This window comes from Prunus dulcis, chromosome 2 (genome assembly GCF_902201215.1).
Source record: "Prunus dulcis chromosome 2, ALMONDv2, whole genome shotgun sequence".
NCBI lineage: Eukaryota > Viridiplantae > Streptophyta > Magnoliopsida > Rosales > Rosaceae > Prunus > Prunus dulcis.
The window spans coordinates 10,836,621-10,859,441 of NC_047651.1; the positions used below are offsets into that span (position 1 = coordinate 10,836,621).

General features: G+C 45.1%; 3 protein-coding genes and 2 pseudogenes across 3 annotated transcripts; all 5 read left to right on the forward strand.

Annotated features, from left to right (window-relative positions):
- Positions 1–2,157, forward strand: part of LOC117618103 — a 4,663-nt pseudogene extending 2,506 nt beyond the window's left edge.
- Positions 2,158–6,926: 4,769 nt separating this feature from the next.
- Positions 6,927–7,628, forward strand: LOC117618104. Its single transcript, XM_034347725.1, has one exon. It carries the CDS (start codon positions 6,927–6,929, stop codon positions 7,626–7,628), a length of 702 nt encoding a protein of 233 aa, XP_034203616.1.
- Positions 7,629–8,526: 898 nt separating this feature from the next.
- On the forward strand, positions 8,527–10,650 carry LOC117618105. The gene is made up of 3 exons (XM_034347726.1): positions 8,527–9,683; positions 9,768–10,050; positions 10,183–10,650. Exons 1-3 carry the CDS (start codon positions 8,527–8,529, stop codon positions 10,648–10,650), a joined length of 1,908 nt encoding a protein of 635 aa, XP_034203617.1.
- Positions 10,651–11,304: 654 nt separating this feature from the next.
- LOC117618106 lies at positions 11,305–14,316 on the forward strand. Its single transcript, XM_034347727.1, has 3 exons — positions 11,305–11,689; positions 11,798–13,446; positions 13,810–14,316. Exons 1-3 carry the CDS (start codon positions 11,305–11,307, stop codon positions 14,314–14,316), a joined length of 2,541 nt encoding a protein of 846 aa, XP_034203618.1.
- Positions 14,317–17,418: 3,102 nt separating this feature from the next.
- On the forward strand, positions 17,419–19,481 carry LOC117618107 (annotated as a pseudogene).
- Positions 19,482–22,821: the final 3,340 nt, after the last annotated feature.

Below are 22,821 nucleotides of genomic sequence, written 5' to 3' on the forward strand. Positions count from 1 at the left end.
AGGTAATGTGGCTAGGCACGAGGGTGCCGAAGGTAATGTGGCTAGGCACGGGGGTGCCGAAGGCCCAAAGCTTGCATGTCGCAAGGCAATGTGGCTAGGCACGCGGGTGCCGAAGGTAATGTGGCTAGGCACGGGGGTGCCGAAGGCCCAAAGCTTGCATGTCGCAAGGCAATGTGGCTAGGCACGAGGGTGCCGAAGGTAATGTGGCTAAGCACGGGGGTGCCGAAGGCCCAAAGCTTGCATGTCGCAAGGCAATGTGACTAGGCACGAGGGTGCCGAAGGTAATGTGGCTAGGCACGGGGTGCCGAAGGTAATGTGGCTAGGCACGGGGGTGCCGAAGGCCCAAAGCTTGCATGTCGCAAGGCAATGTGGCTAGGCACGGGGGTGCCGAAGGTAATGTGGCTAGGCGCGGGGGTGCCGAAGGCCCAAAGCTTGCATGTCGCAAGGCAATGTGGCTAGGCACGAGGGTGCCGAAGGTAATGTGCCTAGGCACGGGGGTGCCGAAGGCCCAAAGCTTGCATGTCGCAAGGCAATGTGGCTAGGCACGAGGGTGCCGAAGGTAATGTGGCTAGGCACGGGGGTGCCGAAGGCCCAAAACTTGCATGTCGCAAGGCAATGTGGCTAGGCACGAGGGTGCCGAAGGTAATGTGGCTAGGCACGGGGGTGCCGAAGGCCCAAAGCTTGCATGTCGCAAGGCAATGTGGCTAGGCACGAGGGTGCCGAAGGTAATGTGGTTAGGCACGGGAGTGCCGAAGGCCCAAAGCTTGCATGTCGCAAGGCAATGTGGCTAGGCACGAGGGTGCCGAAGGTAATGTGGCTAGGCACGGGGGTGCCGAAGGTAATGTGGCTAGGCACGGGGGTGCCGAAGGCCCAAAGCTTGCATGTCGCAAGGCAATGTGGCTAGGCACGGGGTGCCGAAGGTAATGTGGCTAGGCACGGGGGTGCCGAAGGCCCAAAGCTTGCTCGGAGCTAGGCCTTTGAAGGAGCCGGGCCATTCGAAAATTTGAGCCTCCAAAATTTCTCCATGGCCCTTGCCGTTCGGCAAGGGTCTAGCCATTTTTTTTGGTGCTCCGGAGCTAGGCCTTCGAAGGAGCCGGGCCATTCGAAAATTTGAGACTCCAAAATTTCTCCATGGCCCTTGCCGTTTGGCATTTCTCCATGGCCCTTGCCGTTCGGCAAGGGTCTAGCCATTTTTTTTGGTGGAATGGCACTTTGAATTGAGATGGTGGTTTGGCCATGCAAGACATGCAAAATGATAGCTACATTATGATTGGCTAATAGATTGGTGGACTTGTACCATTTATGTTGGCAAATGGGAATAAAATAAAGACACAAGATAAGAAATGGAAATCTTATCTTTTGGAAGCCCACTCATCAATATTCATCAAAGGTGCCGAACGGTAAGGCATGTAAAGGAAAGCTATGGTGGCCCACATACTTCCTCTTCTTCTGGACTATTATATTGCAAGGATTTATCTTCTGCATGTCACTCTTTTGGCACTCACGGTTGCTTCAGCATGGGATTGCCGAACGGCAACTTAGGTGATGCCGATTGTAAGAGTGCCGAAGGACACTGAATAAGGGGGAAACGACAGAAGCTTTTTGTGTTGATTCCCACAGACGGCGCCAAACTGTTGATGCTCAAAATGGCCCGGCCAATATTGAGTCCAACTTAGTGATGAGGTGTGATGGATGATGGATGAAGATGAGGACCTTCACCAAGTGTGTGAGGATTTGGGCAAACGATAAACATATAGAAGACAAGATATACGTGGTTCACCCGAATGATGGGCTACGTCCACGGAGAAGGGTGTTCTCATTATGATAATGTTTGTTTACATTTGTACAAGGGGATTAGACCCAAATATAGAGATAACAAGTGAGAAGCTCAGCCTAGAGATGGATCCAGAAGAGAGAGTACTCAAGAGCCAGTCCCCTTCTAAGGAAAGAGTAGTCTTCTTTTATAGGTGAGGGGGAGTCTCCATCTCTTGTAGTTTTCCGATGTGGGACTCTCTTGCTTTGCTTAGAGTTGTGATTTGTTGATGCTGCTTCTTTGGCTAAGGTGATGACCTTTGGGCTTGCAAAGCTATATCGGTAGGTAATACCATCGTCTCCTTGACGGCAGCAAGGGGGAACAATGGGATACATGGCTCCTGAGTTGTTCTACAGAAAGATAGGATGTGTCTCATACAAAGCAGATATCTATAGTTTTGGAATGTTGTTGATGGAAATGGCAAGTAAAAGGAAGAATTTGAACGCAGACATAGAGCATTCAAGCCAAATTTATTTTCCTCTTTAGGTATCAGAACAATTTTTCATGGGTAAAGAGTTTGAGATGGATGGTGCTACAGAAGAAGAAAAGAAAATAATAAAAAAAGATGATTATAGCTGCTTTATGGTGTATACAATTGAAGCCAAGCAATCGTCCTTCGATGAACAAAGTTATGGAGATGCTTGAGGGAGAGGTTGAATGCTTGCAACTGCCTCCCAAGCTTCTTTTATGTCCACAACAAGAGATGCCCAGAGGCAATCTTCATGGTAATTCGAATCCAATGTGTTCTAACACAAAGCAAACATGTAGTACTCTGTCAGCTAGGTGATGAGTAGGACTCAACTAGAGTTTCAACTTTAATTTCAGTTTTATTATTATTTAAGCGAATAAGGGAAATATATGGGTTCAAGTTGCATACATTAAAACTACCATTTTATTTTGAACAAATACTTATGTGGTTTTGCTCCTCTGCCACCACAGGCATCGCCCTCGTTGTCATAATCACTACCACCGCCACTGAGTCATATCTCATATATTGAACTTTTTATTTATTTATTTATTTATTTTTTTTGGAAAATGCTAAGGAGACTAGTGTAGTAAAAAATTTACATGTAACGGGTATAACACTATTCTGTTATTCCGAACCAATAACACAATGACATGTGGAAAAGTTATCATACATGTCATTGCGTTATTAGTTGGGAATATCAAGAAGTGTTATCACGTTACATGAGAGTTTCCCCTCCATCTTTAGTGACCAACTTGTGTACCATCTCTCTAATAGAGATGGGATCTACGGTATTAGTGGACTCCACCTCTATTAAAAAGATGGTACACAAATTGATGATGTCTCCTACCCTTTATGTTTTATAGAAATAAAATTTAAATATTATATTTAAATGTCTCTTATGATTGAAAAAAATTCTTGAGCGACAGCCATTGACCCCCACTTCAATTTTCTGAGCATGGAATTGGCCTTTGCACCAATGATCACATGGAAGAAAGTCATTAGCAATATGCAAAAGGAAAAAGATGATCAGCAAATGCTCGAGGCCAATAAGTGGTGACAATAAAGCACCACCACAAAATGCAAAGGGCAGCAATACAAATGCAAAGGACTTGCTTCAGTGAATTGAAGGATTGTCTTAAAATCTCTTGGCAGATCCTTATGTTTCTTACTCGTAATAGCAATTGCAGTTTCTCTTGTTCTTGCTCTAGTGTTTTGCCTTTTGCTTGTTTCTCAATTAATCTACGAATCTACTACAGCTAAGCACAACAACAGCAATGGAAAGTGCATCTCGTCCTCCTGCGGTGGCATCCACAATATAATATCTATCCTTTTCGGCTAACCAATGGTCCAAATAAAAGAAATGGCGCAAATCGGCCCTGGTATAACGACGACCTCTCTTGCGTGAACAACCTCGCCGTATTGCGCTTGTATTTGGGGAAGTACTACATGTAGAAAATCCATTATGACTTCACCATCCGAGTTGTAGATCCTGGCATTCGCAGCAATAATTTCTCCTCCATCCCCCGCTATTCATTGCCCCATTACAACTTCACTTCATTTTTCGAATTGTATTCTCCCTCCCCTTTAAGTACTACACCTATAACTTTCTTCAAGTGTGCAAAGGTAGTGAACTGTGAGAGTCCGTATTTAAAAATAATAAAAAAAATTGTTTATTACAGAGGAATAAACATTATTATATATATTTATAAATAATTATCTTGAATATATATTATTTTACGTTTATAGTACTATTCCAGTAAATATAAGCATTTTATTTTATTAATTATTTTTATATTTTTATATATGTTCAATTGAATAAGAGGCTTAGTTTTAATATATATATATATATATGTATATATATATTAGTATTGTCTTAGAATGTGTTATAAAACGTTATAATTCATGGTGTAGAGTTTTTGATGTGGGTCATAGTGAAAAATGTTTACTAATTGAAGGTGGCAGTTTTCCCTTGCTTTGAGTTTGACGTGCAAGTCAATTGTGCAAGGTTCTTCTATTTGTAATTGATTACTCATCTTTTAAACTTGCAAGTTGTTGGGATATTAATGAAAGAAATAGTTGAGTCATTAACCCACCAGTACGTGTCTTCATAATATCCATTCTCATCTTGTAATGACTTGGAGTGGAAGAAAAATTACTTGGGCACCAAGATTAAAACGTGCTGACTATTTAAAAGTTTAGTGATAAAATATTTATTCTGGTATAAATAGGGAGCTTATATTTACAAGTTGTTTACTACTACATCTAGAGATAACATGCATACATCATGATAGTCGTTAGAGAGGACTAAAGAGAGATACAAGGAAAATATGATATTGCATGAGACAGAGAGCTTTGCTTGTGTTTTACTAAAGAGTAATGCTACTCTTACCACATTTTATATACCATATTTCTATACTACATGATGCGATAATTTATTTGAACATACCACCTCATTTAATTTCATTTTAAATTATCTTATTTTCATTCATTCTGATTAATATATTTAATAATTATTATAATAATAAACTTTGTCAGACTTCTCATATTCTTGAGTCCTCCTCCTCCACCACTCTTCGTCTCCCCAAATTAGTTTCCTCTTCCCTCTTGAAAGTCCCTCTAACCCTTAAACCCTTCATCCTCCCTTCCTCCTCCTTAATTTCCAGAACAAATGGAAAAAAACATCACAAAATATACAAAAGAGTAAATTAAAAAAACACAGCAGGATCAATGCAATTAATAGGAAAAGACCAATCATCGTAGATACATCTGAGAAATTTCAGCCATGAACAATGGCCCATAACCCTTAACATGATAAATACATTTTTCTTCCTTTCGACTCCTTTAATTTTCAATGAAACAATTAGACAAAATCATTCTTTATAAAGCAAAAAGGAAAGAAAAGTGGTCTGCTAGAAATCAAATAAGAATCAACTAAAAGAATGGAGAACGGAGAATGGTTGGAAGGACAAGAAGGGAGAAGGCTGCAGCGGTGGGAAAGAGAAGAAAGAGATGGAGTGGAGAATAAAACGTAAGATCTAATTAATTTTTTTTACTAGGGTGTTTAATTGAAAGATTAAAAAAATGTAAAATGAAATTAAATGAGGTGACATGTTCAAGTAAGGTGGCACATCATGTGGTATGGAAATGTGGTATACAAAATGTGGTAAGAGTAGCATTATTCTTTACTAAATTGGATTTATGCTTTGAAATTGAGGTAGGGGTTTCTTGAGGGGGCCTTTACAGGGATTGATTTAATTAAATTTCTTAAGCACTATATTATGCATGATATTATAATTTGATGGTTGTGCCTTATATTATAATGTTCTTGATATTGGTGTTTACGTGTTGTTAATTATTTAATTAATGTTGGCATGACTATATGTACATTAGTGATAGAATGTTTGAGATTACCAATGCATTTTTGTTGTTCTGAAAGTTGAGATGAATTTTATTAGCAAATGGATTTATTTGATTTATTGCGACTTGAGATCAGAATATTATGATGCTTAATTTGTTTGGATATAATTGAATGCATGCTGAATGATTGAGTTATATAAATGTTTGATGACAGGTGGAAATTTTGGGAAATGAGTAAATTACAGGGGAAACTCTGCCGAATTTTCGGCAGAAGATGATCTTATTTTAAAAGTGGATTTTTAGTTATAAGGGAAATTTGGTCTTTGTGCCCGGCAGTTTAGTTTTTGGTGACACAGAGCTTGAACAGAGGAAGCAATGGAGGTCTTTTGGTTGTGGGGTTTTCGCAGGCGGAGGAGTATGGATTTGGGTGCGAAAATGGAAACAATAAATGGAATTTGTTTTATTAAAGAATTTTTTTGATTGAAGAATTTGTTTTATTGTTTATAATTCCCTCAACAAACAAATCACATGCCCCCTAATCAATATTTAGACAGAAATATAGATGAAATTTCAAGAAATCTAACGGCAAGTTTCATATTGACTATTTTAAACGAGTAAAAAAATTAAATCAATAAACGAAATAATTCAAGGGAGTAAGTTCGAATTGCCCAATAGTTAAAGGGGCAAAACGACTAAAAATTCTTTATATAATACATATAAATGTCATTAGCAGCATGCAAAACGAAGATTTTATATGAGCATTATTCTTGACTTAATGCGTTTGCCCATGGATTTCTTCTAGCAACCAAATATCTATCTGATCATATCGTTATCATATTTTATGAGAATATGATGTCGGCATGTAAAACGCGGCTTTGACCGTTGGCCGAAGTACCAGAGACAAATTGTAAAGAAAAATAAACCCCATGCGCATCAGAGTGAGACAAAAACGTAATGAGACAATCTCAAGACTCCAAGAAATATAATTTTAACCATTGACACAGTTTTAATTAATACCCACAACTGTACTTTGTGTTTGTAGTCATTAGACCAGAAAAGGCCACCATTTCTCCTCCTATGCCATTATTTCCCACGCAAAGCACTATTTATTGGAAGAAACTCATTGGCATGCAATTGGCCTTCTTGTCAATGATCACTTGGAAGAAACTCATTAAGCTCCTGTCAGACGCGGCTTTGACCTCTAAGTCGTGACAATAGAAATGCAGCAGCTGCTTGACCAAAGCTAGCTAGCGGATTCAAGAAGTGTGTCTAAAAATTTATCTATCCATGGCAAGCACTTGCAGATTATGTGTTCTCGTTATAGTAAGTGTATTCTTGCTTGGTTTTAGTGCGTTGTTTGTCTATATTCTTTATGGTTTAGTGTGTATAACTGGTACATCAATTACGAAGAGCCATGGGAGCCCTGATAAGTGCGTCCCGTCTGCCTGCGGTACCATCAACAACATAATCAGCCCCTTTCGACTAGCCAACGATACAAATCAAAGCAACTGCACGAACTGGGATTACTACTACTACAACCTCTATTGTGACAACAACCTCACAGTATTGACAATAAATCGGGGAAAATACTATGTGCAGGCAATCAACTACGACAACTTCACAATCCGAGTTGTAGATCCTGGCATTCGCAACAATGACTTCTCCTTCATCCCCCGTTATTCGCTTTCCATTTACAACTTAACTTCTCATCTTCAATTAGCATCAAGTACAACACCTATAACTTTCTTCAAGTGTGCAAAAGCAGTGAACTCGTCTGCGATGAGTACGTATAATTATGTCAAGCAAGGGAGTATAACGGCATCAGATATGGAGGACGGGTGCAGAATAGAGTGGACGACTTTGATGAGTAAGTCGTTCTTGTACGAAACGGACAGAAACTTTTCTTATCATGACATACATAACGCACTGGGGTATGGCTTTGAGCTTCAATTCCGCTTTCTCAAGGCCCGCTACAAATTAGGTTTGTGAATTATTTGCTATATTCCAAGTCTACAATTTCTTACTCAAACTTTCTGAATTTCTCCAAATGTCACTTGTTTAAATCTATCATCTATGACTTTTTGTTACGCTTTATTTCTCATTTTCAATCATTTGTTTTGTTTAGTTTTATTTGAAATAAGGCGATACAGAGCTGAAAATGAGAAAGACATATGGAGAAAATATGTCAAATATTCTTTGAAAATAAAAATTCTAAAAATTTTAAATAGTTTTATTACTTGTATTTTGTCTGCCTAATTTAAATTCCCTTCTCTCTTCTTCCTCATATGATGTAGTTTGCTAATTAGTCTTAGTCAACCATTAAGCAAGATAGAGTATATATATCTGTGTTTCGAAATTTCAAATTTGTTTATACCGTATATTAACAACCAATGACCACCTGACACGTGGACGGAATCGATGCTTGTCACTATAAGCCCTTCGGCAGGACCCCTACCGAGGCTTATACATCTTGATGCTTTTGCCCTTAGACACGTGTCATGCTCACAATCCGCCCCCATAGTCCCACATCGGAAATATGAGCATAGAGCACGCCTCCCAAGGCCTATATAAGGAGACCCCTTTCCCCAAAAGGAAGGGACAGAGAAACCAACGGTACGCTACCGCTTGATCTGTAATCTGACATTTACTAAATCCGTACTTACTTAAGCATCGGAGAGCCTTCGGCCGGTACCGCACCGGTACCCCAAGGTCTTACCGAACGTGTCCTTTTTGCAGGAACTTAATCTTCCGAAGACTAACTCCCTTCCGAAGACATAATATCACTAAGTTGGGCGAGCCACGTGTCAAACCACTTTTTCGCATCAACAGTTTGGCGCCGTCTGTGGGAAACGAAACAAAAACAATTAACCCACTATCCCCTAGACACATGGGGACCACTTCAGTACCCACTTTCCTATCGGAGGAAGGGGTGCCATTCGGAAGGCAGGCTGGAGCCAGCCCAGCGCTACCCCCATGCACTCCCTTCGGGAACGCCCCCTCAACCCAAACAACCGCTGAAGCCGAGCTAATGGTCCAAATCGCGTCCCTGCGGAAGGACATGGCCAGGCTTCAGGAACACAACAACCTTCTGTCGTCCAAAGTGGACAAAACCCAGCAGCTGCTGCACCAGCAGCCCACGCAGAACATCCAGATAACTCACTCTTCCGAGAGTTTGGGAACCCGTCATAGGAGGAGGTACGGAAAGGCAGCAAGGGCAACGCCCGCGCCTTCCAAACAGTTGGTGGTGCCGACACCACGGGATCAACCACATGTCCCTAAGAAGGTCTACACCGATTGCCGACACCGGCTTAATGATCGGGAGGCAGAGAAACAGAGGTCTCCGATCAGGATTAGCGCTCGGCTAAGGGAATCCCGAATGAACGCCTTAGAAGACAAGTCGCCCATTCGGAAAGTCAGAGGACTGGACCCCGCAGAAGAGTCGGCGTCTGAGTACATCCCCTCCAATACGCAAACTTCCACCTACCGTTCGGCACCAACTCAATACTCGGAGGATCACTCTGTGAGCCCGCGACGACGCTCGGAAGACTATGGTTCCGAGGAAATTCCAAGCCGATATCCTGTTGTCCGACTCCTTTTTCAGAAAGTCCGGAAGATGGAAAACGACAAGGCTCACTCCCAGGAACCGGAATGGGGAAAGCTTCGGCCCGGGCCGTTCACGAGACGCATCCGACGCTCTCGACAAGATCGGGAAGTGCAGCCCTTGCGCATACCATTCTACACTGGTACCGAAGATCCCTTGACCCATCTTCATTCATTTCAGTCTGCCATCGGATGCAAGGGTCTGAGCGACGAGGGGCAGTGTCTGCTATTCCCATCATCACTTACCGAAGCAGCCCTGAATTGGTTCTACCGTTTGGAGCCGGAAACGGTAGATTCTTTTGACGAGCTAAAGCAAATATTCCTTAGTCACTTCATGATCCAAACGGACCGTCTTTACTCTGCCGACGATCTGTACACGATTCGACAGAGAGAAGATGAGCCATTGAGAGAGTATGCGGCGCGTTTCAGTCACGAGTACTCGAGGTGTCCGGAAACAGATGATAGGGCAGCCTACGGCGCCTTCAAGAGTGGCCTTCGGTCCTCGCATTTTCGATACCTAGTACACAGCAGCAACTGGCGCACGTATGATGAGCTGATGAAGCAAGCAGCGGTACACGCCAAGGCCGAATACTTCAACTCAAAACCCAGCGCTTCAGCACGCCGAGAGGATGCAGAGCCAAACGCTTATTCGGCGAAGGCGCCATCCTACGAAAAGGCCGACTCATATTCGGCGGGCCATAAGCGGAAAGACAACCGTGCCGATCGAAGAGATCAGCCAAAGAAAGGGAAAGGGCGGTATGGTCGCAACGACAACCGAGGACCCCTGCCCAACCGTGACCACGGCAACGAGGTCTTCCCCCTGCTGAATACCACGTATGAAACCGTTCTGATGAACGAACAGGAGGTCATACCCAAGCCGAATATTCGAAGACCCAATCGGCAAGACAACCGGGAAACCGGTAAATTCTGCCGATACCATCAGCACAACAGCCACAACACGGAAGATTGTATAAGTCTGAGAAAGATTGTGGAGCGGCTGATCCGAGAGGGGAAACTGGACCAGTATATCGCCCGGCAGCCACCGGCGCCGGTGCCGAACCCCACTCGGCAGATAAACATGATAAGCACTATCAGCGGTGGACCTACCGTTGCGGGGATGAGCCACCGTTCGATGAAACAGTATGTGCGTGCCGCGCAGTTTCCTCAGGTGCTCGGAATAGAGGTGAATCGGTTCCAGGAAATACCAAAAGTTCATTGGGAGCCGATCACATTTTGCCAAGAAGAAGAAGAGGGAATCCTCTATCCCCACGACGACCCGATGATCATCCGAGCTGAAATTGCCGATTACGATGTAGGGCGAGTGCTGATCGATACCGGGAGCTCCGTGAGCGTATTCTTTGCTGAAGCTTTTAGAGAGATGGGAATAAATGACAACCAAGTCGACCGGTAGTTGACACCTCTGTTAAGCTTCTCTGGAGACCTGGTCCAACCGATCGGTAGTGTCAGACTGCCAATTACATTTGGCACGGCGCCGAGAAAAACGACGACGTACGATCAATTCCTCATCGTCGATTGCCCGACGGCATACAACGTCATCATTGGCCGAACGGCACTGACGAGGATCAAGGCGCATCTCTCGCCCCACATGCTGTTGATGAAGTTCCCAACCCCGAACGGCACGGGGGCAATCCAGGGAAATCAGTTGAGTGCGCGGACTTGCTACGCTACGGCGCTCAAGGCAACCTCGTTCAAACTCCCCGACGAGACCATGACAGTGCAGGGGTTGCTGAACGGTACGGGACCGGTAGACGACCCCAGAGAGGAATCACCCACTCCTCACACGCAACCCGCCGAAGAATTGGAGACCATAACCTTGAGCGATGAACAACCCGATCGACAGGTTAGGATCGGCACAAGACTTACTGCAAACCTCCGAACGCAATTCATAGACTTCTTGCGGCACCATTCGGAAGTATTCGCATGGTCTTACGAGGACATGCCCGGCATCGCCCCGGACGTGATTAGCCATAAACTCACCATCTCCTCCGCTTATAAGCCCGTAAGATAGAAGCGCCGATCATACGATGCCGAACGGTACGAAGCGATGCGGACGGAGGTCGAAAAACTCCAAACCATCGGCTTCATCTGGGAGGCAACATATCCGGTATGGCTGGCAAATTCCGTCATGGTAAGAAAGTCCACAGGCGGGTGGCGAATGTGCCAAGACTATACCGATCTCAACAAAGCCTGCCCGAAGGACAGCTTTCCGTTGCCACGGATAGACCAGCTCGTGGATGCTACTGCCGGCCACGAACTGCTGAGCTTTATGGATGCCTACTCCGGCTATAACCAGATATTCATGCACCCTCCCGACAGCGAACATACCGCATTCATAACGGACAAAGGGTTGTACTGCTATAATGTCATGCCGTTCGGTCTGAAGAACGCAGGGGCAACATATCAAAGGCTCGTCAACAAAATCTTCGCCGGTTACATCGGCAACATCATGGAGGTTTATGTTGACGACATGTTGGTGAAAAGCAGAACTGCCGAAGAACACCTGCAGAATTTATCAATAATGTTCGGCATACTGAAAGATTATCGGATGAGGCTGAACCCGAAGAAATGCGCCTTCGGTGTATCTTCCGGGAAATTCCTCGGCTTCATGATCAGTCAGAGGGGGATCGAAGCGAATCCCGAGAAAATAAAAGCAATCATCGATATGCAGAGGCCGAAAACGACGAAGGACATCCAGAGCCTTACCGGACGCGTGGCCGCCCTGACCCGCTTCATATCGAAGGCTACCGATAAATGTGTACCGTTCTTCAAAGCCTTGAAAGGGGGCAAACGGGATATCACATGGACTGCCGAATGCGATAACGCATTTCAAGACTTGAAGAACTACATGAGCAAAGCCCCTTTGTTGTCAAAACCGCTGCCTGGAGAAATTCTCTACCTATACCTTTCGGTATCCGGAACTGCCGTCAGCTCGGTATTGATTCGGAAACCTAAACAGGCAGAGTTACCAATTTTCTATGTCAGCAAGGCACTCCAGAGTGCTGAACTTCGGTACCCACCATTAGAGCAGCTGGCTCTAGCCCTTGTTGTCTCGGCACGAAGACTTCGGCCATACTTCCAGGCACACGGGATCAAAGTCCTGACCAACCAACCCCTCCGGCAAGTCCTCCAAAAACCAGAAATTTCGGGGCGATTGATCAAATGGGCGATCGAACTCGGGGAATTCGACATACAGTTCGTTCCAAGGCCCGCGGAGAAGGGCCAGGCTGTTGCCGATTTTATCTCCGAGCTTACCCCAGCAACAGTACGGCCGACATCTGAGGCGATTACCGAGACCATCTTGCCGGATCAAACAGACGCCGAACGCCTTGACACATCAACTCCCGTGTGGGGTTTGCACGTCGATGGCTCGGCAAACCAGCAAGGATGCGGAGCGGGCTTAGTGCTGACAACACCGGACGGACTCAAGATCGAGTACGCCCTCCGATTTGACTTTCGGACATCCAACAATGAAGCGGAATACGAAGCCCTCTTGGCCGGCCTTCGGTTAGCCAAGAGCATGAATGCAAAGCAAATCCGAATTCACAGCGACTCCCAGCTTATTGTGAACCAGGTAACGGCAGAATTCGCCGCAAAGGATGCCTCCATGTACGCCTACCTTTCAACCGCCCATCAGCTACTCCAAAGTTTCCAAGCATACGAGATCAAACAGATCCCCAGAGGCGAAAACAGCCATGCCGATGCTTTGGCAAGACTCGCTTCGGCGATAAACGACAAAGTCGGAAGAAAGGTACCAGTGGAGATTCTTGCCCAACCAAGCGTTGTAGCCTCCGAGTTATGTGCCGTACGGTATGAGGATACATGGATGTCTGATATATACTTATACCTGACGAACGGCACCCTACCTGAGGACAAAGCCCAGGCCCGGAAGCTAAGATACCGATCGGCAAGATACACAGTCATCAACGATGTGCTCTACAAACGTGGCTACACCACCCCGTATCTCAAATGTCTTACGGCAGAGCAGGGGGACTACGTCCTTCGGGAAATTCATAACGGTGTATGTGGCGACCATTCCGGGTCCCGATCCCTCGCCTACAAAGTCTTTCGGCAGGGATACTTTTGGCCGACCATGCATCAGGACGCCAATACACTGGTGAAGAAGTGTGACAAATGCCAGCGCTTCGGTAACGTCCCACATATCCCTGCTGAACCTCTCACACCGATTGTAAGTCCTTGGCCTTTCGCACAATGGGGACTGGACCTGATTGGCCCAATGCCGCAAGGCAAGGGGCATGTAAAATATGCAGTGGTTGCCGTTGACTACTTCACCAAATGGGTAGAAGCCGAACCTCTTGCAACCATAACGGCAGCAAAGATTGAAGATTTCGTCTGGACTCACATTTGTTGCCGATTCGGTATCCCATATGCTATCATTACCGATAACGGCAGGCAATTCGATTCGGAACTCTTCAGACAATTTTGCAACCGTTTGAAAATCAACTTGTTTTTTGCATCACCAGCCCATCCCCAGTCGAACGGTCAGGTCGAAGCAATAAACAAAATAGTGAAGAAACTACTGAAACGGCAGCTGGACAAGGCAAAGAGAGCCTGGCCGGAAAAGCTTCCCGAAGCACTGTGGGCCATTCGGACGTCTTACCGAACGTCCACTGGAGAAACCCCTTTTTCTCTGGCCTTTGGATCAGAAGCGGTGGTACCCGTGGAAATCGGCGAACCTTCCTACCGAACGGAAGCTTTCGCACCGAAGCAGAACGAGGAGGCCATGTCTCTAAGCCTTGACCTACTCGAGGAGCACCGAGCACAGGCCAACCTTCGGAATGAAGCCTACAAACAGCGTGTGTCTCGGTATTACGACTCTAGAGTCAGACCCCGCTCTTTCCGAATCGGGGGCTGGGTCATGCGCAAGGTATCGCTTGTGACGAAGGATACCACGGAAGGAACCCTCGGACCTTCCTGGGAAGGACCTTATGAAGTCATCGGTATCCTTCGCTCGGGACCCTACCGATTGAGAGGCTCCAACGGCAAGGCCCTCGGCCATCCTTGGAACGTAGAACATCTCAAATACTACTACAAGTGACCTAGCCTACGGCAGGTTGGAACTGTAATTACTCAATGTATTTGTTCTAATGGAATTAATAGAAAGCCCTCGGCACTATTACTTTAGCCTCCCTTTAATTATCATTTTTGCCCACGGCAACTAAATGTTAAACATCCTTCGGCATTCTATACTAGCCTACGGCAATGAATGACCGTTCAAATTTTTACCCTACAGATCCCTTCGGGACTTGTCAAAATTTAAACTTGACAACAGCGTCGTTATTAGCCTACGGTAATAAATGACTTTTGACCAGTAATTAGCCTACGGCAATTAGCAGTTATAGCTTGTGAAATCCGATTTTAACGTTCGATCGGCAATAAGTCTACGGCGATTAGCAAATGTAACGTACTCACACAGTTAAAAGTTGGATAAAAACTTTAAATTCCAATTTAAGGATGCCTTCGGCACCAATGTGTTCGGAACAAATAAAAATAAAAACAAATTAACAAGTACAATGTAGAAAGGTCCTCAGGCAGTGGCCTCGGCAGTGGCTTCGTCCCCGGTAGTGGCCTCGGCAGACCCAGGCACCTCGGCGGCGTCCTCCCCTTCATAATCTTCGATCATTTCTTCTGTAAGTCCCTCCGGAAGGGGAGGAGGATCAGCGGCGAAGTTCAAGTTCAGCTTCTGTCCTGGATTGTACCGCTTGAACCGGTACAGTAGATCCGCCATCTCCGAGCCAACTTCCTTGTCCAGCAGGGTAGTGAACTCATCAGATGAACGGTAGCCCTGGACAGCTGACTAAACGGCAGCCTCGATCTCCGCGGCCTTGGTTCGCTCAGACTCCTGCAGGGCATCCTGAACAGCCTCCGAAACAGCCTCGGCATCCCGCGCTGCCGCCCGCGCTGCCTCCAAAGCTGCCCGCATCTGCTCCACCTTCGCCTCCGAAGCGAGAGCTTGCCGTTCGGCGGCCTCTTTCTCCTTGAGCAGCAGGGCGTGCTCCTGGAGCGCCTTGCCGGCCTCGGCAACCTTGGCCCTGCCGTCATCGTAGGCCCTTTTCGCCCGTTCGGCAGCGGAGATGGCCCGCTTGAGGCACAGCCACATCTCCATGGACGCCTGCACACGAGGAAGATGGTCAGAAAGACAAAAAATAACGAAAGCACAACACCGAAAGATAAAATCTTACCGCTGCCTGCAGTCGGAAGGCACGTCCCGCCTGCTCCTGAAGTATCTTCTTCGGCAGTTCGTCAACCTCCGGCAGCTCCATCTGCGACCCGAGGATCATATGGTTGACGAATTGGACCGTCTTCGACGGGCAGGCGATGGTGATGGCCTCGGTAGGTCCGTTGTCGTCCTCCGCCGCGAAAACGGCCCTTGAAGCCTCCGACGGACGGCTCCGTTTGGAAGCCGGCGAAGCCTCCAAGTCCACCATCACCGGCCGTTTACCGGCTGCTCTTGAGGCAGCGGCCTCGGCATCCAACTGCCTCGGAGCGGAAACTTCGGCAGAGGGCCAGGCAACGGGCTCGGCCCCCAGCTGCCGCAGCCGCTCCGCCAGGGTTACGTCCTCGGGATCCGTGGACCGCCGAACGGAAGGCGCCTAGGGCTGTTTCCTTTGTTTCTTGCCCTGCAGACCCATCATGAGCCACCTATTGGACGACTCACTCATTTTCTTGGCTTCGGCAGCCTTCCTTGCGTCCGTCACTGATCAAAAATAGTCAGTCAGTCGGCAAGCGAAGTAAATCAATCAAGGAAAGCAGAGGAAATGTTAAAACGCAAGTATACTTACTCTCGGCAGGGTCGACGAGCCTGGCTCTGATCAGGTTGTCGGTAAAGAGAAAGTGGGGGTAGATCCGATCGGCAGCCGGGACCTTCAGCCTCACTCTCTCGAGCTGCCGAATCTCAGCCTGAGTGGGGGTCGGCTGCTTGATTTTGCCTGCCCGAAGCAAAAAAAAAAAAAATTGCTCATAGGAGGGTTCCCCCTCCCCGGCAATCCCGAATGCAGCAATCACCCCCATCAGGGCCACCCAGAAGTTGGGGTTGTACTGGCCCGGGGCATACCCGATCTGGGCGAGAATCTTCTGGACGGCAGGTTGCAACGGCAACCTGACCCCCTGCAGGAGCACGTCGGTGAAAAAGGCGACTTCGCCATCCCCGGGGTCGCTAAGGGACTCGGGCTCGGGATCCTCATCTTCACCGATTCTGGGATGAGGTATTCGGCCCTAATCTTTTCAAGCTCCCGTTCGGTAAGCTTGTTCGGCTCCAAATAATCGACCCCAAACAGGGTCTTCTTCGGTACGCCCAACGGTATCCTCGACCGCTCTCGATGGACGATCGTAACCCTCGGCCGGGACGGACCGGCGACGATATCGTCGCGCCCAGAGGTGGAAGCCTCCGGCTGACGTTCGAAGGTACCGACGCGAGTACCATCCCTATAGACAGCGGCCAAGGGAAGAGGTTGCCCCGTCATCAGTCCTTTGCCGACGCCGTGGACAGGAACGGAGGTCACCTCCTCATCGATAACTTCCACATCGGTGCCCTCTCCACTCTCGGCTCTGAGGCTCGCAGCCCCGCTGGACGTGTTCCAACCCGATGACAACTCCTCATCGAACGCGTTGGGCTCACTGCCGAAGGAGGACTCGCTAGAAGACATCTACAAGAAAAAAGAAAAAGGATGGCTAAGGCCCTGTAATGAACTACCCTACCGATGTCTACGCCACTACCTATAGTTCACTAGACTACCGAAGGAAAGGCCCTACAGACGATCGGCTAAGCCTATACTACGAAAGCACGCATGGCAATAAAAGAAAGAATTTTTTGAGGGTACCGAACGGTACCTTACCTTGGGTACTGTTGAAACTTTAATTGCCGAGAACTACTTTGAGAATGGCTCTGATCGCCGTTCAAACGCTTCAGGAATCGCCTTGACTGCCGATAGCTCCTTTGAAAATCGCCTCGATTGCCGTTCACTATCTTCGGTAATCGCCCACACAAAGCTCTCGCGTCAACTCAAATGCAAAGTGAGCTCTATGTCTGGAGCAATCTCTATTTATAGGGAGAGGGCTGCGACGGTATGCCTCGGGAAACCAAACGGCTCATGAATGCGGCCGTCAAGCGTCACTTCACAAGCCACGTGTCGTCCTGTGGATGGAGGTGTGGACCGCACGCCGGGTCCAGAAGACGAAGCGTCAGTGCACACCAGGTACGGAAGACGAAGCGTCTCCACGCCCCAGGCGCGGGAATCGAAGCGTCTCTGCCTTCACCCCTCTCAGCACCAGCGACCATTCAGGTCTCAAGGGAATCTCTCCCAAACGAACTTGCCGAACGGCAGGGCATCTACGAGTCATTAGTGGAGAACCAAATTCCCTTCCGAAGAACCTTCAGAAGAGAACTTGGGGGACTACTGTTTATATCGTATATTAACAACCAATGACCACCTGACACGTGGACGGAATCGACGCTTGTCACTATAAGCCCTTCGGCAGGACCCCTACCGAGGCTTATACATCTTGATGCTTTTGCCCTTAGACACGTGTCATGCTCACAATCCACCCCCATAGTCCCACATCGGAAATATGAGCATAGAGCACGCCTCCCAAGGCCTATATAAGGAGACCCCTTTCCCCAAAAGGAAGGGACAGAGAAACCAACGGTACGCTACCGCTTGATCTGTAATCTGACATTTACTAAATCCGTACTTACTTAAGCATCGGAGAGCCTTCGGCCGGTACCGCACCGGTACCCCAAGGTCTTACCGAACGTTCCCTTTTGCAGGAACTTGATCTTCTGAAGATAACTCCCTTCCGAAGACACAATATCACTAAGTTGGGCGAACCACGTGTCAAACCACTTTTTCGCATCAACAAAATTTATTGTCAAGCCTTTGATTTTGGTAACTTTTTCTTGTATCTCTTGCAGGTATTAAACCTTTGCTGTCATACGGTAAGAGTTTGCATATTCCTTTTGTGCAGAATTGTAGTCAGTAGAAAAAACAAATGGAAGCAAAGAGTAAGGTTTTTAATAAATTATATCCAATAAAGCATGTCATTTGTGATTCTTTTTGTGATGTTGCTTTGCAGGAGCATTTTTCCTAATAAGATCTATATTTGGGGTTCCATTTCTGGCTGCTCTTCTAATCTACAAACGACTAAGAATGCATTTGTCAATGTATAGCAACATAGAAGATTTCCTGCAAACTGATAACAATCTCAGTCCGATAAGGTACTCTTACTCGGATATTAAAAAGATGACCAGTAGATTCAATGAGAAGTTGGGTGAAGGAGGTTATGGCTCTGTATTTAAAGGAAAGTTACGCAGTGGTCGATTTGTAGCAGTTAAAATGTTGGAGAAGCCTAAAGCTAATGGACAAGATTTCATAAGTGAGGTAGCTACTATTGGGAGGATTCACCATTTTAATATGGTTCAACTTGTTGGTTATTGTGTTGAGGGATCAAAGCGTGCCTTAATTTATAACTTCATGCCAAATGGATCTCTTGATAAATATATTTATTGCAAAGAAGTAAGCAACCCCTTAAGTTGCAGGAAAATGTATGAGATTTCTCTTGGAGTGGCTCAAGGGATCGAATATCTACATCGAGGTTGTGACATGCAAATTCTACATTTTGACATCAAGCCTCACAATATTCTTCTTGATGAGAATTTCATCCCAAAGATTTCTGACTTTGGGCTTGCAAAGCTATATCCGGTAGGAAATACCATTGTCTCTTTGACAGCAGCAAGAGGAACAATGGGATACATGGCTCCTGAGTTGTTCTACAAAAATATTGGAGGCGTCTCATACAAAGCTGATGTCTACAGTTATTGGAATGTTGTTGATGGAAATGGCAAGTAGAAGGAAGAATTTGAACACATCCATAGAGCATTCAAGCCAAATTTATTTTCCTCTTTGGGTCTCAAACCAATTTTGCATGGGCAAAGAGTTTGAGATGGATGATGCTACAGAAGAGGAAAAGAAAATAATAAAAAAGATGATTATAGCTGCTTTATGGTGTATACAATTGAAGCCAAGCGATCGTCCTTCGATGAACAAAGTTATAGAGATGCTTGAGGGAGAGGTTGAATGCTTGCAGCTCCCTCCCAAGCTTCTTTTATATCCACAACAAGAGATGCCCAGAGACAATCTTCATGGTAATTCGAATCCAATGTGTTCTGACACAGAGCGAACATGTAGTACTCTGTCAGCTAGGTGATGAGTAGGACTCAATTAGAGTTTCAACTTTAATTTCAGTTTTATTATTATTTAAGCTAATAAAGGAAATATATGGGTTCAAGTTGCATACATTAAAAATACGATTTATTTTGAACAAATACTTATGTAGTTTTGCTCCTCTGCCACCACAAGCATCACCATCGTTGTCACTATCACTACCACCAACATTGAGTCATATCTCATATATAGTTTTTTTTTTTTTTTTTTTTTAAGTTTGATAAATGCTAAGGAGACCACCTTTAGCAAAAAATTTACCTGGGGATAGCAATATTTTGCTATCCCTAATCAATAACACAATGACCCGTAGAAAGACTATCATACGTTTCATTGCATTATTGGTTGGGAATGGCAAAAAGTGTTATCCCGTTACATGAGAATTTTCCCTTCATCTTTAGAGAGACCAACTTGTGTATCATCTCTCTAATAGAGATGAGACCCATAGTATTGATGGGCTTTACCTTCATTAGAGAAATGATACATAAAAGATGTTTTTATAAAAATAAAATTTAAATATTGTATTTAAATATCATTTTGAATTTGCACACTTGGTGAAGAAATGGTTGAGTATGTGCTACCAATCCTTTCTTTGCGAGTTAAACTAGTGAATCTTGAGTGCTTTGATTCTTGTGTCGACGGTGAACTGCCCAAGCATGGCTTTCTTCAACAAGTTGGCTGAGTAGAGACTGAGAGTTCAAACGCAGTTGCTCAACCTTTCTTTGTTGCCTGACTCCTTCCCAATTGTCAAAGTCAACTTGGGTTTCGATTTGGGCAAGTAGTCACGCCTTTACCCGGATAAAAGTACCTTTTGAATTATGGGAGAGTCTATAGTGAGTGGGAAGTTATAAGGGGTGTTTTTGAGGGGTATGTAAGAGCCGTTGGATTTCATCCAACGGTGAGTTTTTAAAAGAGGGTGCATGTAGAAACGGGTTGAAATCTAACCCGTTAGAAACCCAACTTCAGTTTTTTCCCTCTTTCCCTCTCTGTGAAAAACTGAAGAACACAATCCTCTCTTTTTGAATGAAAAGCAAACCCACAATTAGAAGGATCCAAATCTCCCAAATCGTATAGTCGCTCGACTGTCAGTAGCTCGTTGGGAGGCCTGCGATCTATGGTAACCTGGGTATTACGAAGAATGTCTCTTACCTAGCTGTTGCCCTGTTTTGATTCTATGGCTCAAGTGAAAGCCCCTTCTCTTTTTCATTCAGCTGACAAGATTCCAGATGAAAGCAAAGTAGCATATCTCTGTTTGTAGCTAGAAGCCCGCAGCAGCAGTTGTTCCTCGATTTTGGTAGAGATGGAGTCTCAAATACCAAAGAGTCTTCTCTAATGTCCACCACATTCTTTCCAGCTGACTGACTTCAGAGGTCCCGATTGATTTTGAGAGGTAAGTTCACTTGCTAGATTGATTTTATTGGGTTTGGTTTATTTTTTTTGAGGGTGGGAAATTCGTCATTTGTGGCATCAATAATGCGTCATTTTTGGAATCAATAATGTGTCATTTCCTTATGAATATTCAATATACTTAGTTCATTGTTGTTGGTTGGGGTGGAAAATCATGAAATGTAGGTAAAAGAACCTAAACTTAGGCTTAATGACATTAGGAGTAAGCATTTCGAGAGGATATTGGGTGAAGTTCTGTAATTGGTGGTTTGAATTACATTTGTGTTCTTAGTTGAACATATTGGTTCTAATGTTATTTTGAACAGATTATTTGACAAGAGATGGCGTAACTTATGAAATTTTGCTGCGTTTTGTGTAATTGGAAGTTAGGCTATGCGTATTTTGTGTCAATTTGGGCAATGTTTTGTGTAAGTGGAATGCATTGATATGTTGTGATGCAGTAATGACTGATTAATGAATGAATAATTGCTATGCAGTACTATAGAAGTGGATCAATAATATAGTTAGATAAAATGTCTGGGGGCTCAGATAGTGATGAATGTGCAACAGCTAATGGGAGGGTTTATATTCCTGAAGTAAGAAATGAGGAAACACCAGCAGTTGGGATGATGTTTGACTCGCTTGACCTCGTTTACAATTTCTATAATAGATATGCATTCTTAGCTGGCTTTGGTATTCGACTTCATTCCAGCTTTTGGGGAAAAAATAAGAAAGAGATTTTGAGGAAAGAATTTGTATGTTGCAAACAAGGTGCATACAGGAGGGATGAAACTCGCGAGAGAAAAAGACAACGGGGAATAAGTAGATGCAATTGCAAAGCTAAGATTGTGGTTGTGAAGACAAATGGGAGCAAGAAGTATACCATATCTCTTTTTGCAGAGGGACACAATCATAAGATGACACCCTCAGAAAGAATGCATTTATTGAGATCACACCGTCATATTTCAGATTCTACAAAAGTACTCACAAAACAGTTGGGTTCAGTTAATATTCCCATTCATCGGAAGGTAAGTATTTTTGAGGTGCAATCCGGAGGAATGGATAAAATTGGTTTTATCAAAAAAGATATCTACAATCTTGAATGTAGTGTGAATGGGAAGCTGAGGAACCACGATGTTGAACTAGTGACCGAGTATTTTATGGCTGAACAGAAAAAGAATGAGGCTTTTTATTTCAAGATTGAGGGAGATGGCCATGACAGGTTTAGTCGATGTTTTTGGGCAGATGCAACTTCTAGGCGGGCGTATGGGTTTTATGGAGATGTTGTTGTATTCGATACCACATTCAACACGAATCGATACGACTTGACATTTGCACCAATGTTGGGAGTTAATAACCATGGTCGGACAATTGTTTTAGCATGCGCATTTTTGAGTAAGGAAACGACTGAGTCGTTTGTTTGGATGTTTGAGGAGTTTAAGAAAGCCATGCCAGGTGGGGAACCTAAAGCGATCATTACAGATCAAGATGCGGCAATGGCCATAGCGATTTCAATAGCCTTCCCGACTACATTTCATCGACTTTGCATATGGCACATCACATCAAAGTTCTCTGTTAAGTTACCACGTGGCGCTTATAATGAGTATTGGCGTGAATTTCAGAAAGCCATATGGGATACTGACAATAAGGATGAGTTTGATGCAAAATGGAATATTGTGGTTACAAAGGCTGGTTTGACTGACCATCCATGGCTAAGTTCAATGTTTGATTTAAGGGAATCTTGGGTTCCAGCCTACGCACGACAATTTTTTGCCGTTGGAATGTCAAGCAGCCAAAGAGCGGAAGGTTCTCATGGTTTTTTCAAGCAATACATATCAAGGAGAAATTCGTTGATGGATTTCATCATACGATTTGAGAGGGCACTTTCTCATCAACGTGAAAAAGAGTTAGTTGCTGATCACGTAGATGCATTTGAAGTG